Raw genomic sequence first — 17,676 nt, 5'->3', positions numbered from 1 at the left:
ATAAGACTCTACCCTCTCCACCTCTTTTTCTTCCAGTACAATAAAATCTTGTGTATTTCAGAAAAGGGTTATTGTGTTTCGGAAATCTCAGATAGTTCCATATTTTTATCTGATTTCTATACTTGTATATAAAAGGCTTTATCTGATTTCTCATTTTGTGTAATTTATGTCAGCATAAAATATAATTGTATATAAAAAAGGTAATAAGATTCAGTATTCTTAATATAACTAAGATAACAAAGTAATTAACTAGATAGTTCCAATTATGTATCGGAAAAATGAATTTTGAAACAGGAAAAAGAAAATATCACCAATGAGTCATAACATGTGGTCTACATAGATAAAAATTGGGAACTTCCCAGATGGCGTTATTTTCCATCTACAGCGTTTTAGACTACGTCATATCGGAATCTCTACGATGTATATAAGCGAAAAAGATTGAAACGAACAGTCTCGAATACATCAAGAAATGGCTCACAAAATCTGGAATTTGTGCTTAATCTTGGGAGTGTTGATTGCAACTGGAAGCAGTCGTTTGCATCAAGGCAAAGAAGGTAAGTTCATGAGCTTCTTAATGAATTATGTAAGATCAGCCACAGTTTAATTATAGAACGCAAAGAAGAGAGAGAGAGAGAGAGAGAGAGAGAGAGAGAGAGAGAGAGAGAGAGGAGAGGGCTTACGTACGCCCACCATATGTCTTAATCGTAAACCTTAATTCTCGTTTACCCTGTTTCTCAAATAGTGTAAGATCTAACCGCCGAGTTTTCTGAAATGCTCGGATAAAAACTAGAATTCCCGAAGAAACGCTCGTACATGTCTGAGCTAAAAGTTGATTAACACGGGAATTTGCTGAAGAAAGCCCCAGCAAAAGTTATTCTATTGAGTGATTACAACAGAACTTCAAAACGTCGATCTCTTTGGCTGCACCTTTGCTAACCGAAACTTTGTGAGAACGATGCTATCGAAAGCCTTCGTGTTAATTAAGCATTGCAAATAGACCTCAGAAAGTTTAAATAATGCTCTGATTAGAACTTCTTACCCGGACTAGTATTCTGTATGATAGTTGAAATTAGGTTTAACAAAATACGTATATTTCTGTTTGTTTGTTCGTAGGTACTTCCTATGTGGATTCTACGGACATTGATATTTTCTGTGACTTCGAATCCTCAAGGTGCGGTATTGAACGTGCCATCAATTTCAAACGAGACTGGGAAGTTGGAGAAGGGACCTTGGGAGGAAGAACAGGTAATGTAGTCTTAATGTCAATGACAGTTCCTCAAGGAAGTCCCTTTACTCAATTATTCGCTGTTGTTTATAGAATAAATTATTATTTTCCAATATAGCATAATTAAACCAATATATATGTCACCAATTTCTTTGTATTTATTATTTTATTTTTAATTATTTATTTAGGTAGCTTTCTGTACGTAAATTCACAGACCACTTATGGTGAGAACTCAGCCGTACAAACTCCGCTGTATGAAATCTACCATCCTAGGGATGCATGTTTGAAGTTCGATGTATATTTTAGCGGAAACGGAATTAAAACATTAGATATCTACCAATCAGATTTCAAAGAATATAAGCACATTCTACATCATACAGAAGAAACAAATAGGTGGGAGGAAACCACAGTAGATCTTGACCTTACAGACAATAAGGTCATGGTTAGTATTTATAACATTAAACGCTGAGATATGAATTTTATTCACCATAAAGATATAAATTATTATTTTTGTCTTATTCTTATTTTTTGTCTTGCAGTTTGTTTTCGTAGCAAGAAGTGCATCAGAAGGAAAAGGTTTAGTGGCCATTGATAACTTCCGGTTTCAAGGTTCACCGTGCTGATCAGTTCTTCTTTTTGTATCTGAAATAAAGATTAATTAATAAAGTTATACCTGTTTGAGATAGTTATTTTATGACCAGTTTTCTATCACTTCACTTTTAGGTGTACTGAATAGGAGGTTATCCAATATTTCACAGTAGATGAAAATCTTTACTTACATTTAAAACTCCATCTAACAAAAAGTGATTATTCTCACTAAAAGCTTTATTTCTCATTAACACCATTTCTGAAAATAATAATAATTATGTTTAACAACTTTTTTTATTGATTGCTAAAATATTTACACATACAATAAACATCTTGAGTGGCATTGCAACTTATAATTTTACAGAGTTCAGCACTAAGTGCTGCAATACCTACATCGGATTTCAATTAATTTTTTTTAATAATACTTTTTTGCCTTTATATTATGTATTTACAACACATGTTCTTCTAATATTAACAATGAAAATTATACAGAATTTTTTGTATAATTATTTTGTTTTTTTATTTTTTATTTTATTTTATTTTATTATTATTATTTTTTAAGTTTGAGAAAGAATGATTATACATAAAAATTTCTGCATTTGCTTATAAGGATTACTTGTAGATGAGTGAGGCAAGTTAATCCCACCTACTTCGAAGCTCGGGTTAGCTTTTATGAAGAGGGTGGGATTTAGCCTTCACTATTTGTGTTGTTGCTACTGTTTATGTATGGGATGTAGGCATTCGATGCTAGTGATTTGTGATGTGTATATTAGTGTTAATGGTTTCTTGACTTTGTTGGTATATTTTCCAGAGTTCGTTTTTTAATGTTCTGTAGTTATCCACGTGTTTTAACTTTCTTGGTAGGTTATTGAATTGCGTCGGTATCTGATGTGATCTCACAAAAGAACCGTATGAGTTGTTGAAGGGTGTGGGGATGTAGAGAGTTGTTGTAGGTCGTGTTATACGATATGTGTCTCTGTTGTTTCGATAGATGATGTTGAAGCAATTCCTTGTTAATGTCATGTAGTGTTTCAGGTTTTTAATGCTCAGAATTCTGTGTATTGCCATGTGCTTTTCGGATATTGGTTGTTGCGTGTAAGGTGTCCAGATCACTGTTGATACGATTTTCCTGTGTAGTGTTTCTAATTTTGTCAGGTGGCTGTTTGATGTATTTGCATAGACTGTTATTCAGTATCTGAGTAGGGCTTCGCAGATAGGAGTTTTTTATGTTGGGTGGAATAATGTCTTTAACTTGGGAGAGTTTTGCTGCGATGATCAGAGGTTGGTGTGTAGGTATTCTATATGTTTTGTCCATTTAAAGTGGCAATCTATATAGAGACCAAGGTATTTTGCATATGTTGAAGGTTTGATTTCCGGACATTTGCAGGTATTTTTGTTGTTAATGCAGCGGTATGTGTGACAGTATATCGGTAGTGGTGGGAGGCGCATGATTTTGGGGTTGTGTATTATCAACATCTGTGTTTTGGTGCCGTTGATTAGAATTGCGTTTTGGTGGAAGTATGTTGTGATTTCGTTCAGGTCTTGTTGTGCTTTGCAGAGAGCTGTGTTAATGTCAGTGTGGATTGCTAGTAGTGCAGTGTCATCTGCGTATTGAAATATTTGACTTCTTATGGATATGTTATGAACATCATTAATGTATATGTTGAATAGAGTGGGTGATAATATGGCACCTTGAGGTACAGTGTGTTTTACTTGTATACTCCGACTGTGACATTTCAAAATAATAATAATAATAATAATAATAATAATGTTTATTATAGTTGTTTACAACAATGGATTACAGACTTCTAATTCTGAGGAACAGCACATTCAAATCATTAATAACCAAACAAAATTTGTTGTTCCTCAAAACCGGAAGCCTGCAGTTCATTGCTTTTCTACGGTGATTTACGCTATTTAAAGTATAAATACATTCTTTGGAAAATGTAAGAGTATATCTTCCTTTTTAATGATATACTTGTACTATAGGGAAATATGTACATATAAAATTAAAGAACGAATATATAAAAAAATATAACCAAAGAAAACCTACAACAAATTTTATCTGAAATTTTGTTTAAACGTATATTTCAAATGACTTATTTACATGCCATTCTGATTACAAGACGTGCAAAGTGGCCTCAAACGATTGTACTTAATTTCGAGAGTGAGAGATCACATTCTTGATTGCACATGATTCCCGTCCGTAACGTAAAGAACCTGGTCTCTTTCGACTAAAGGTGAGTTAGCCGATCTCATACGGGTAGAGGTTTTTTTCACCCGGCGGAAACTTGGGTTTTTCGTTTCACAGAACAGGCAAACACACAGATTTACAGAACAGGCCCCGTGAAAACACAGATTTACAGCCATGAATACGTAACATTATCAGGAAGAGAAGGGTCCTCACCACATGTTGTTAAGCCCGTAGGTAACCATCAGCCACATCATGGTAGTGAACCTCCTGAGGAGACGTCACATGAATGGGATGGAACTGTATTCATAAGCGATTTAGGAGAATTGGGATGTTACTTGAGCAGCTGTAGGTTGTAGTTTTCAGAGAAAACAGCGCGAGCAGTTTTAAGTTGATAAGTAGATGGAATGAAAGAAACTGTGAAGTTGATTCGGTTAGTGTGCAGCTTCAAGGGATGAATGCTGATCAACAGTGCAGTGCGTATGAGTTTATAGGCTTATAGGAAAGTGAAAAAATGTATGATTCGATCAGCGGAAAATTAATCATAAAATACGTCTACAAAAGTCATAAAACAGGTCGTGTATGAGAAAGCTCTTTAAGCATTGGTGATTATCTTTAAAGTAGTTAATTTCACATGTAATCTCAGTATTATTTTACAATGTTGGATGGGGGAAAAATAGTTGATTTAAGCCTTCCTTGCCCGAAGAGTATGTTTTTGTCTAGATATGTGTTGCCTGTTTTGTAGGACGATAAACCAGAGTTTCTACGAGAAAAATCCCCACCTCCGTATGAAACTGTGTAACTCACCTCTGATTGAAAAACCCTTATGAAGATTCTTCCTATCATAGACGGTTTTCGAAGCCAGGTCTTTCCAACTAATGGCCTCCTTCGAAACTAACTGAGCTACGTAGACTCTGGAAATTTTCTATTTTATAAAATGTCAATATTTCATGTTAATAGTCAATAATGAGAATACGGTTTAAGAGGAACAAAAAATCTCGCAACTAGCGAATATCGCTTTGAACATATAATGACAGATTCTCTAGTTAGTTCTCTAATTTGATTTAAGAAGAATGTGCCACAAGGGAAATCTTTTGGGACATTCGCGAATACTAAACATTATCTGAATGGAAAGTGAGATTTATACTGTAATAATAAAATGCTTTTCAACGTACTCTATTTTAAAACTTCATCAATAGTTTTGGAACCCCCAATTATTTTATACTATTAATATTTATTTAATAATTTTATTTTTAATTTAATATTTAATTTATTTATTAATAATATTAATATTATTTATAATATTCGTGTGTATGTATGTGTGTGTGTGTGTGTGTGTTTAGTTAAAGATACTCTGTCCGAAACTTCAGATAAAGTTGAAGGGTTTGATTAGATTTTGACATTAAAAAATCCATCGTTCGTGAGTTAAAATGCATGTCATGATGTGGTGCGGAGATAAAGTTTTAATTAGATTGTTAACAATCTATTTTGCCAAGATAATACCGACCAGAAACGTCTGTAAAATTGACTGTATCTTCAGTGAAGTTCCAGTCCAGCTTTCTGATCAAGGACAGTAAAAGTTGTTTCGCCTATTCGTATGAACTTATCGAAACAAATACTCATATGAAAGTGCTCTGTATAAACTAAAGAATCCAAAACAAGTTCACGCCTGTTTTAGAAATTATCTTTGGAATTATATTTTCATACTCTTTATTACGAGGCAAGGAAAGACTTAAAAATGAGAATATTTTCGTACGGAAGTAAATTAGACGCAGGACTTTGACCAGATGAGTTCTTTGACAGCGCAGTCGTACATAACTTACAAGACAAGAAATCCTAGACTTTTTTATAACTAAGGAACAAACACATTTCCTGGAGATACTCGTTATCTAATCCGGAACGCATTTGACTTAATCCACTTTATCACTACGAACACCTATAAATAGCGGTAGTCTACGAACGTTGCATTTTCAATGTCTGAAAATGATGAAGTCATTAGTTTTAATTCTTGCAATAGTTTCTTTAGTAACTGGAGGGAAAACCTCAACACCAGAAGACGGTAAGTATTTCTTTTTCTTTATAAATATTTTTTTTTATTCGAAATAATTTTATCGATATTCTTTAAGAGAAAAAAATTGCAATGATCACAGATACAAAAGTTTAATACATTTCCCAACCAGTTTTTAATATGTGTACGACGCCACCTCTCCACAGCATAGATGCGTATTCAAATTTCTCTTATTTTCTAAATAATTTATTTTTGTCTCTCTCAAAGCATTAATATGCCTCTTTTTATACATGGACCCAGAGAGTATGTTGTTTAGATAACGGTGGGTTTTTTAATTTATTTTATTTTCCTTAAGTACATAAAACCTCTGTTAATATGATGCAATACGCTTCGTGATATCGCTTTTCTCAATACAGCGGTGATACTAGAACACTTTACCGCTGATCATCTCAACATATAATGTGCGAATTGACTTGGCATCATTATTATCTGCATTATCTTAAGTCTTCAACTCCCTTTCAAAAATCTTTTAATTATTCACAATTCACAAGCACGAGAGGATAGTGGATATTCAAGCACCCCACAGCCAAAATGATATAGAATTATTTAACTTCATATCTTGTTGTCAAATAAGAGCATTGGCCAGATATCGTTTCGAAGAGGCTTGAATTTTATGTAAAGCGAAACCACCGCTAGGTGTCATTTCTTTATTCGGAATTTATAGCTTTAAAATCACAAAAAAAAAATAATTTTTGCTCTTTACAATAGAGGAAAAACTCTCATATACAAATAAAATATGAATATATTTCTTCTTTCTATTTTTCAGTCGTAACTTTGTTTTCAGTATTTCCAAAAATTTGTTGAATAACGAAAAAACTTCCTATTACAGATGCATCCCACGAACACTTCCGAAGTATCCATGTTCGACCAGTAAGTAAATAACCTTTATTTTAAGTATGATGAATTTCCCTTAATAAATTTTTGGTTTTTATTTTAAGTGGAACTTAGTAATCAATAGCAGAAACCACAGTAAACTCTTTACATTCCCCATGTTTTATAAAGTAGCATATTGTGCCAAATCCATAAATTTTGCTGAAATGGTGTCTTAAGCGCGAAGTATCTCAGTTATTTCCTACCCCTCTGTCCTCAAGATGAATTCACCCCTACCACCCACCCAGCACATCTTTTTTCTTAATAGGTGACTAACTTTTTCATGTTACTAAGTCAACAAAGTAATTTAATATTTAATACTAGATACCTGAACATCTTCTCTAGGCTTATATAATATATTTAGATTCCTCGGTTTGTTTCCTGTGTCCTTGGTATTTTGTGTTTGTCCTGTCAACTCGGATTCGTTAAATGATAATTGTCTTTTTATATCTATATAGCAAAGAAACGCCTTCGTAAAGAGTGGAAAATATTGGCCGAATGGGGAAGTACCGTACGTCATTGATTCCTCTATAGGTATGTACACACCACGAATTATTGACTTGTAGCTTCTTATGATAGGTGAGGAGCTCAAAAATCACAACAGCTTTCGTCACTATGAAACCCGTTGTGTGTGTGTGTGTGTGTGTGTGTGTTATCCTAATAATCAAGGTAACGAAAAATGCTTCCTAAATTGGATATTTAGTTGATAATAGAGAGAAGCTATACACTAACAAAAATACTCTTTTGAAGGAGGAGGAGGTTATTTTTTCTACATGAAAAAAAGTGTTTCCTTTTGGTCGTAGTGGAGCGATTTTGAGACAGCAATATGGAAGATAAGTCCTTTGAAATTTAACTCCCAAATACGAATAAGTATTTGTGGATTAGCTTTCGTATCCATAATTTTAACAGAAGATGGTTAATCTTTTGCATGCGTGCAAACTGGATGTGCTCTCCTGCTGGTGTGCCTGGTGGAGAATGAAAATTTCCCATTTCCTGGAGGAAAAATCTTTCCACGGCCACATGGGACCGGTATGTAAATCCCTGATAAAGATTCTTCGCTACCTAAATGGGATTCAAACTCAGTATTTACAACTAATGGTTTCATCGAAACCAACTGAGTTAGTGAAAAAGAATAAAATATTATCTTGTTCCGTATTTCTTGTTATGATGACGTCATCATACATGCAATTCAGAAATACTAAAGTGTTGATGGTGAAGACTGGATTCGTAGATCCAGAAGATGATGGTTTAAAGAATTTCTCACGTTTAAGTTCCGTATTTGCAGGCTACAATGATCAACGGGATCATTGTAGCCGGCACTGTCCTATTGTCTTACTTGCTCTTGAGCAGAAACTGGTTGATATGAGTTGTAAAACGAACCTTTAATCTAGTTGTACTCCTGAGTATTGTTTGCCATCGAATGGGGAGACAAACATTACATTTCCGCCCTCCTCCCATGAACTCACATATCTGCAGGCATTTAAATATTTAAAACACTTATTCTAGGGGTTGTTTATTTATAAAATAAATAAATAGTCTGAGGGACTGTTTATTTATTTTATTTTAATTTATTTTTCATTTCTAATACTAAAATATATTAAACAAGTCTCACGTCCATATTTCTGTTTCTTAAACTGTTTTTTTTTTTTCAATGTTTTAGAACAGCATCGAGGTATTATACTGGAAGCCATGAAATACTTCCACGATAATACATGCGTACGATTTAGGCCCAAGAAGGATGACGACAAGAATTACGTGATATTAAAGCCTGATAAAGGGTGACAATGAATTCTAAATTCTAATTATCATTAAAATTATTAAGATCATTCGGATTTACAATGACCCATTCATCATCTTGCGTTCCTTACTACCTCTAGGTGCGGTTCCGCTATTGGGATGCAAGGAGGCGAACAGATAATCTCCCTCAGTGAGGGATGCTACTACAAACAAACTGTAGCGCATCAGTTGGGGCACACTCTGGGATTCTCGAATGAGCAGAACCGACCTGACAGAGACAATTACATCAACATTTTCTGGGAGAATATTGCTCCAGGTAGGACCTTTGAAACTTACAAATGTGTGCTAATAAAATTTAAAATTTTTAACTTAATTTTAAAAATATAACTTTCATTTTGGATATTAACATTCGGTTTACCTTTTGAACTGCTTGTGTTTGATGATATCTAAATGATTGTTTTTCTTTGTGTACATGAAAAGATCAAAGATATCAGTTCCGCAAAGTACCATCTCCCTGGGATAATGACCTTTTAGATATCCCATACGACCTCCATTCCATCATGCATTGCCATAACGCCGCATTCTCAAAAGATGGCAAATCTCACACGATGGAAGCCAAAGATGGAACTCCGCTGTTGCCATTTCGGGAAAGAACAACGCCTGTAACCGTATTAGACGTACGGAAGGTCAACAAGCTGTACCAGTGCAATGGTAAGGTTCTCATTAAATTTCACATTTCTCAAGTTAAACTTTAGAATTATTCTTCCTGTAACAATTTAATGACTAAGATCAAAAAATCACTAAGCAACTTAAACAAGAAATGTAATATAATTACGATCTTAAAATATTTTTTAAAAACTTACGTATCCTGTGAGCTTATGTACGCTCTGAAAAGAATCTATTGTAGGACTTCAATGGAAGCTAACTTAGCTAGTTTGATATACAGGTGAAAAGGCTTTTATACACGAGCGTGTAGTGCTTTTTACTTTGAAACATTTACTAAAAATGTTTTATAGGATTAATATCGATGAAAGTGTTCGATGCATAATAAGAAGGGGAGGAGGAGAACAAGGGATTACCTTTGTAGAGAGGTTAGCAAGGGCGTGAAACCATTTTTTTTATTAGAGAGAGAGAGAGAGAGAGAGAGAGAGAGGTCGACGAGGAAACTAGTTAATTGCTAGAAGCAGTCGTGAATGCTATGTCAGCGAATCATTCAAGGGAAAGAATGATAGATATTGTATGGATGTCTATCATTCTTTAGGATCCTTGGATACCACTTATTAATAATATATAATAACGTAGGAATATCCACCCTTAAATTCACACAGATACTGACAAATAAATAAATTCTTGTTCGGATTAATAACGATCCCCCAGGAGTTCAGATTACACTCGGTTTTTATTGAATAATAGCTGCATGAAAGCTAAAACGTCGGTAACTAACAGCGCAAACTTCATGGATGTAGGAAATGCTTTCTACATTGTGACAATTTTAAGGAAGACTGTTAGGATGTCTCTATCAATAAGACGATACCCCGTGGCTTATTGCAGATGTTGTTTCGAAATTATGTATGGAAAATGGTGTAGAAAAAAAAATTGGTCTGCACAAAATCCAAAATACCCATCCCATGGTACACCTTTGGAATGACCTTGAACCTCTGGTAAAGTACATGCCAATCCATCAAAAAAGGATATATTTGGAGAGTCATCTTTAGGGAAAAGTGTTCAAAATAGTCGATTCGCAGTGGCACGAATCGGTGTAGAACATGCGTGGTACGGAGAAAAGTATGATCAGAGCCAAAGGAGAATTTTGCGTGTGACTGTGTGCGCACACACACACACACTCACATACACAGATTAGTGGTAGATTCAGACAGCATGGAACCCGTGATGCAAATAGTTCAGGAGATTTGGTAATGTTAATACACAATACATCTCTCCTAATGGTGATTTCAGTTGTGAAGTTTCAGTCGACGTGGCCAAATTACGCTTACCTCTTTAATCTGCACTTAATTACAGGATAACTTCAAATGTGTTTATTTAATAGTATTTTCTTTTATTTTAGGCAATTCTCTTTCAGATTCAGCTTATGTGCCTGAAATCAAATGTGACTTTGAAGAAACCACATGCGGATTTACACTATTCGGCTGGAATTATGGAGAAGGAATCCTTGGAGGAAGATCAGGTAGTCCTTTATATATATTTTTTTTTGAGTCATCAATTAAGTTAAACCATAAAGTTCATAAAATATGTTTTCATGAATCTTAATTACGGATCACAGAATTAATCCCAACAAAAAAGACGCACCGCGACCATTCACAATATACAAACCAAGCCAGAATCTCCTCAACAAAGTTTCATTTTCACATCCACTTGACAAACATCCCCGACATTATCACAAACAATAATGACGCTGATCATCACTTGCAGTCTTCGACCTGAAATCTTATTCCTCACAGAAACCCAGATTGCAGCTGCTACTGTCCACTTCCAATGCCCAAATTACACATTCTTTCTTTCGCCACGGTTCTCTTCCTAGATGACCATAATTCCAACTGGCTTCCCTTTTTCCAACACCACCGACCAAGCTGGAGGAGAAGCAGAAGTCTTTGATATAAATAATGACCTAACGCAGATCGTGCATCTACCTACTCAAATGCTGGCCAGTTCTCCTGCCAAATACACTCAAATATCGCCTCTCCTCTCGGTAACTCAGACCACAACCTTGTACAAGTTTTCCCTTTCAAAGAACTAAATACTTTGGACATATAAAAGTCTTTTGGTCCTCATGGCATCACTTCAATTGTTCTCAAACACTGTGCTTCAGAGTTACCTATCCTGAATCGTGTCTACTATCTCTTATACATACTGGTACTTATCCCAATACGTGGAAACAATCTTATACCCAGTCGAAAAAAAGTAGATAAACGCCTACTCTCATACTATCGACAAATTTCCATCACCTCTGTCCTTTCCAAAATAATGGAGAAAGTCATCAATAGCCAAATTCTCCACCACTTAGAGACCAACCAATTAATCAGCAGTACGGATTCTGCCATTCAAGATCCACAGCTGACCTCTTTACTCATATCAACCACTACGGATCACCTGCCATAGAAAGGTTCGGAGAAACTTGTGTTATCGGTCTTAACATTTCCAGCGCTTTCATCCGTGTCTGATATCGAGGCTTGCTAAACAAACTGACATCCTTTAGTCTCCCTGCCACCCTCAGTAATTGGGTACCACCCTCTTTCCTGTCGTTCTCTGCAAGTTATGGTAGATGGCGCTCTCCCTTCGCGCTTCACTACCAATGGTGGAGTGCCTCAAGGTCTGTTCTGTTCTATCACCTGCACTCTTTCTCTTGTACATAAATGATTTACTCGCAATAGCCACTAATCCTATCCACAGCTTTGCGGTGCAGACGAAAGTATTTTCCATTCATCTCACTCATTCGAACATTTGTAGTGTTCCGACATCCCCAGGCTACAATATCCTCTACAAATAGCGCCTTAAACATTGATCTGTATACTAATCTTCAATGGAGCGAGGACAACCTTCTTAGGTTCAATGCCACCAAAACACAGTCTTGCCTTTTCTCTAGAAAAAGGGATCTCAGCTCGCCTATACCTAGTAATCTCCATCACAAGATCTCCCTGTTTGGATTAATGTTTCCTTCCGTAAACACATCACATCAACAGCCACCTCAGCATCCAAAAACACTAGGAATCTAATTCTCTTTTGTTTAAGATGCTATTTTACACTCAACCAATTCTTAACTGTATACATATCCTAAATCCGCTCATGCTTAGAATACGGCTCACATGTTAGGGGTGGTGCACCTAAAAATTCCCTAAAATCATCGACGCTGTTAAGATTAAGTTCAGCGCTGTGTGCATTCTACAAGTATTTCGATGGTTATTGTTCCGTTGCCATGGAAACCAACGTTTCTCCATTTCTGTCGCACCACTTAATACAAGAGCAGCTGGAGCTCAGCATTTCTTTACTGTGCGACTGCAAACACACCGAACCTGCTTCTCCTCTTCCTCCATCTTCTGGAAAAGCCTTCCTCGTGAAGTATTCTGAATAAAATCAATAAACGTATACTTAACATTCATTACTTCGGTACGTTATAACACTTGGTTTATTCTGCAGTTTTTATTTACATTTCAGGCAGATTCATGTACGTGCAAACAGAATATAGTTATGGTGAAGATGCAATAATGGAAAGTCCAATGTACAACAACCAATGGCCAAGAGAAGGATGTCTGATGTTCAGACTGTTCATGCAGGGAAATGGAGTTAACCTGTTGTCCGTTTTTCAGAAGGATTTTAATTCTCATCAGTTAATCGGCTCATATGTGAAGAGATTTTCTAGATGGCAAAATATTTCCATCAAACTCGATATTAAAGACAATGTTGTAGGTGTAAGTATTTTTTATTCACACGAATGAGTAGAAAAAGACAATATTATCTTTTTTTAATTATTTGAAAGTTAAAACCATTTCTTTATTTTTTTTCCTTTTTAGTTCTTGTTTCTTGCATCCAGTAACATACACGAGTCAGGTATAATTGCCATTGATGATTTCGTACTGAAACCTTCTGCGTGTTGAATTATCCCAGGTCCAATCAGCGAAGCAAATTGCTGAAGAACCTCTCTTTTTGAGGGACCCGATCTTTCTAGTTTTTTATTTAATTTTAATTTCTTCAATTATTAATTCTTTTCTTATGATAAAAGCTTTGCATTTTTGCTGCATTTTTCTACAAGGTGCTCACCGCATTGAAAAAAAAATAAAACTTTTAAACTGAAAAAAAAAAGATTTATTGTTTTTACATTATCGAAGCTTATAAAAGTAATATAATGGGTGTAAATTAAACAGTTTTGATATTCAAGAAGGTTTGTGGTCAGTATTCTTTATAAAATAAATTACATTTACATATACACAGTGAATGTATCCTTTATAGTCAATGTGTCATTTGTATTCAGTCCATCATTATTTGACACACTTCGGTTATTTATTATTGCAGGGCTTGTGTTGAATTGCCATGGGGATAAACATGTGGAAAGTCGCACTTTACATACATAAATTAAATTCAGAATTTAGCACACATAACATATTAACGAATTATTAATTAGTAATATTTGCTTATTCAGCTAATTTTTTTGGACTATTAATCCTTTTATATTTACTCGAGAAGGTATTTTTCCATCTTCCGCAATGCCAAAAATCCTTTTTTTCCGATTTCTTCAAAGGCAGATTTGCAAAGCATCGCAAATGACAATTAGCGGGTTTTACCAAACTGTACAAAAGGAATAAGGAGAGATACGATTGACTTAGAGAAGGTTTTTCTAAAGAAAACTTCCTCTAAGTCAATAAATGAAGAGATTCGCCTAAGAAGATGGAAATGAACTGGACATGTTCTTCGCACGGGGATAAACAGAATTCCCCAAATAGCACTGAGTTGGGCTCCAGAAGGAAGACACTCCAGAGGTTGTCTAAAATTAACTTGGAGAAGAATGAGGGAATCTAAAATGAAGGAGGCAAGATAGGCGAGTTGGGCAGAAGCAAGAGCAACTGCGAGGGACAGGAGCAGATGGAAAACCAGCATTGCAGCCTTATGTGCCAGTAGGTACTGAAAGACTTGATGATGATGACCAAACTGTACAAAGCCTCCTACACAATAACCTGCATTGCCATCAAATAAGAAAGCTTCAGCAGTGTTTTCTCAAGGGTATAAAACGTATTAATGAACTTTGAATATCGTATCGCTCCTTATTCCTTTTTTGTATGTCCTTCCACCGATTGTTTCAATGAAATGAGAGAAACAGCTGGTCAAAATCCATTTTCAATGTCCAATGAGCTCCTTTTTCTATGCTTTTCTCTGGAATAGAGACGTCTTTACCTTAATGACTAAATTGTGTCCTGTTGTTGCGTAAACAGAAAGAAAATCATGGTACAATATTAAGATATTTCATGCGGGATGGGTTGTTGTCAGGTTAAAGAAGGCTGCTGTTCTTTAAAAGTACCATATAAACATCAGAAGTATCACAAAAGTACCAAGTCGACGTATAGGAATTACACAAACAAACAAAAATCACTTAATTACAGATCCATAATGAAATATTCAGGCAACAACAACCAGGGAGAGAGGAAGACTAGTTATAGTATTCAACAGGTAAAGAGGTTTATTCAACCATTCTCAGGCGATCTGAATTCTGAAGATGGTTGAAAGGTAGGTTGTGTGAAAAAGAGTACTCCAGTTTCCAGCTTTTTTTTTAAACGAAATATCTCTTCACACATGAATTCGGACCGTGAGATACATTTGCTATATATGATCAGATTGATCGAAACTTACTCCTGTAGGTATTTATCTTATAAAGAGGAATGCTTTTATTATTTGAATGGCAGGTAAACATGAGTAAACCTAAATAACTAAAACATGAAAGAGAAAATGGCGATTAATAACAAGAACTGCTTACAATTCTTTAACATTCCCTTTACTTTTGCTAAACAATATCAGTGTGTGTGTGTGTGTGAGAGAGAGAGAGAGAGAGAGAGATGAAAGCAATTGTAGTCGATACCAAGATTTTGGACGAGTAAGTTTTTGCTATGATTTCGTTTTCCACACCTGGACATCTCATCATGCATGCCTCCGACAGAATCCAAATCAAGAAATCAATGGTCGCTCGTGGCTTGAAATTGTGTGTGTGTGGGGGGGTGCAACTTTCAAAATATAGTGTATACGTGTTTGGATAAAATATCAAAATTATGATAAAAATTAAAAAAAAGTAAACATGAAAAAATATTGTTTATTATCGATAAAATTATACCGTTCAGTATAATTCAAAATTACTTAAAAATAAAATCCATTCCTTTAATTGTAATTAAAGGAATCGATTTACAATTTTTGGACATTACAATTAAATCCTTTAATTGTAATGTCCAAATATTTAAAGAGACGGAGTAAACACGATAAGCACTACGAACACTCTACTACTGGCGTAAACTGTATATAAACAACAGTGGAACTGCGCGACGGACAGTGCTGCATTACGCTAATAGCTCGCATCTCACTATGACGTGCATATGCCTGCGCGCGAAGCAATATTACACTGTGGTAAACACAGTGATGCTAGCGTTCTTAGCCGCCCTGCTAAGTGCTACAAGATTGATTTTTATTATTTTTTATACAAAATGAGAGAATTGTATAGGATTGTCGATGATAAAATTAAATATTACAAGCAAATATAAATAAATTAATAAATATATTTATATAGCGAGAAAAATTGGGGGTGCTGCAGTCCCGCAGTGCCTATGCACGAGCCGCCCCTGCAGGAAATTACACGAATCAAGACACTAGAGCTCTTCGGATGATCTTAACTCATTTTCAGTTAATGAACAATGTTTAACAAATCTGCCACGAAAACTTGCAGTTTCGAAAAGTCAAAACTATGAAAATAAGTATAAACACTGAGAACGTCACCTACATTATGAATGGAGATCCAACAGAACAAGTAACACATTTCAGTTATTTGTGCATAATTTTTCGTGAAGATGACAGATTAAATTTGAAAAATAGACAACAGAATAAGCAAAGCTGGTATTGGTGGGAGTTAGCTGAATAAATTTATATGGAATAAGAGAGTGATTTGTTCAAACACTAAATTAGCACTCTACAGGATAGTATTCAAAACTAACTGTAATGTACGAATCTGAGAGTTAGGTTACAAATAAAATAGTTGATCAAAGTCTGGAAACTACGGATGTGGGATTTCTGGGAAAAAATTAGTGGAGTTAACAATGACATCAATGGCATTATCACATTAAAATGGGGATATTAGATAAGGATGAACTAGATATAGTTAAGCATTCAAGAATGTCTGAGAAGAGTTAATCGCATCTGGTACTTCACTTAAACAGGGGAGAGAAAGGATTAGCAAGCCAGGTTAGCAGGAAAAAGACTCAGAGGAAGACCAAGATGTAGATGGATTGATGCAATAAAACTTGCCTTAAAAGACAGAAATGTAAGATCGGAAAACGTTGGAGTCTTAACAGATAATACATTAATTAGATGAAAACTGTCAATAGAAATTTGAAACGATGTAACATTTTGATATGCACATTATGACAGTACCACACATACCAGCCTTCAATTACAGATCGTTAGATAATATCATGTTTCCATACAGGCATGCGAGTGCCTATATGGAAACATTAGAAGCCACCTGAATTAGAAACCTTCATGTAGATGTATACAAACGTCACTTACGTAGTGTATATACAACTGACTTGGTCACATACATCGTCACGTGTTTTTATCCAACTATTTAAGAATGCTGCTGCTCGATAATCGTCAACAGCGTTGATCACGATTGAAAAAATAAATAAATAAAGGATTTTCAGGAGTTTGCCCATCTGTCTGGAGCCACAATTTTGAAAACAGCAGAGCTAACTGGTTTTTCAAAAGGTGAGATATCCTGGATGTTTAATCAGTGTAAAAATAACCTACACTGATTGTCTAAGAGGCGTAACAGTGGTCCTAATACACGTCTGTCAAGGAGTTCGTCATCTGAGAAGGCTTGTATGGACAAACAGAACTTCCTATGTGCAGCAGCAACTGCTGCACATAGGAAATTCTGCTGCACACAGAACTTCCGTGTGTGCAGCAGGAAGTTCTGTGTGCAGCAGAACTTCCTCTTGCACACAGGAAGCACAAACTTCCTGTGTGCTTCACTTATGTGTATACGTTTGGGTCACATCTTGTTTTGAGGGATAAAAAAAAACGATCAGAAAAAAAATCTTAGCTGCCTTCGTGTTAAATAAGCTAACTCAACTTCTAAAAAATAAGAAAGAAAAGAAATATAGAAGTTCTTTGCATTCGAGATGGAAATTGTCCCAATTTTTTCCATACCAAATGGCATCGTCCTTAAGACTGAACTATTGAATTCTTTTTTTTTTCCTGCAATGTTACGTAACCATCAAGAGGCATTGTAGTTTC

General features: G+C 35.3%; 2 protein-coding genes across 2 annotated transcripts; both read left to right on the top strand.

Moving 5' to 3' along the window:
* Window positions 1–457: 457 nt before the first annotated feature.
* On the top strand, window positions 458–1,914 carry LOC150095311 (uncharacterized). The gene is made up of 4 exons (XM_090410592.1): window positions 458–554; window positions 1,114–1,245; window positions 1,414–1,667; window positions 1,765–1,914. Exons 1-4 carry the CDS (start codon window positions 470–472, stop codon window positions 1,846–1,848), a joined length of 555 nt encoding a protein of 184 aa, XP_090266718.1. The 5' UTR covers window positions 458–469; the 3' UTR covers window positions 1,849–1,914.
* A 4,073-nt stretch (window positions 1,915–5,987) lies between these two features.
* Window positions 5,988–13,571, top strand: LOC150095310 (astacin-like metalloprotease toxin 2). Its single transcript, XM_090410305.1, has 9 exons — window positions 5,988–6,063; window positions 6,902–6,942; window positions 7,401–7,476; window positions 8,603–8,720; window positions 8,820–8,995; window positions 9,160–9,390; window positions 10,745–10,864; window positions 12,850–13,103; window positions 13,206–13,571. The coding sequence occupies exons 1-9, from the start codon at window positions 5,988–5,990 to the stop codon at window positions 13,287–13,289; spliced, it is 1,176 nt and encodes a 391-aa protein (XP_090266431.1). The 3' UTR covers window positions 13,290–13,571.
* Window positions 13,572–17,676: the final 4,105 nt, after the last annotated feature.

This window comes from Typopeltis vanoorti, chromosome 20 (genome assembly GCF_054136105.1).
Source record: "Typopeltis vanoorti isolate ZY-2024b chromosome 20, IOZ_Tvanoo_1.0, whole genome shotgun sequence".
NCBI lineage: Eukaryota > Metazoa > Arthropoda > Arachnida > Uropygi > Thelyphonidae > Typopeltis > Typopeltis vanoorti.
This window is presented reverse-complemented; position numbering and strand designations above follow the sequence as displayed.

What these genes read in the sequence shown, in the direction of transcription:
- LOC150095310 (XM_090410305.1), top strand. Translation starts at nt 5,988, where the DNA reads ATGATGAAGTCATTAGTTTTAATTCTTGCAATAGTTTCTTTAGTAACT. An exon ending in AACCTCAACACCAGAAGACG is followed by an intron (nt 6,064 to 6,901) that starts GTAAGTATTTCT and finishes TTCCTATTACAG; the next exon opens with ATGCATCCCACGAACACTTC. An exon ending in CGTCATTGATTCCTCTATAG is followed by an intron (nt 7,477 to 8,602) that starts GTATGTACACAC and finishes TCAATGTTTTAG; the next exon opens with AACAGCATCGAGGTATTATA.
- LOC150095311 (XM_090410592.1), top strand. Translation starts at nt 470, where the DNA reads ATGGCTCACAAAATCTGGAATTTGTGCTTAATCTTGGGAGTGTTGATT. An exon ending in TTTGCATCAAGGCAAAGAAG is followed by an intron (nt 555 to 1,113) that starts GTAAGTTCATGA and finishes GTTTGTTCGTAG; the next exon opens with GTACTTCCTATGTGGATTCT. An exon ending in GACCTTGGGAGGAAGAACAG is followed by an intron (nt 1,246 to 1,413) that starts GTAATGTAGTCT and finishes TTATTTATTTAG; the next exon opens with GTAGCTTTCTGTACGTAAAT.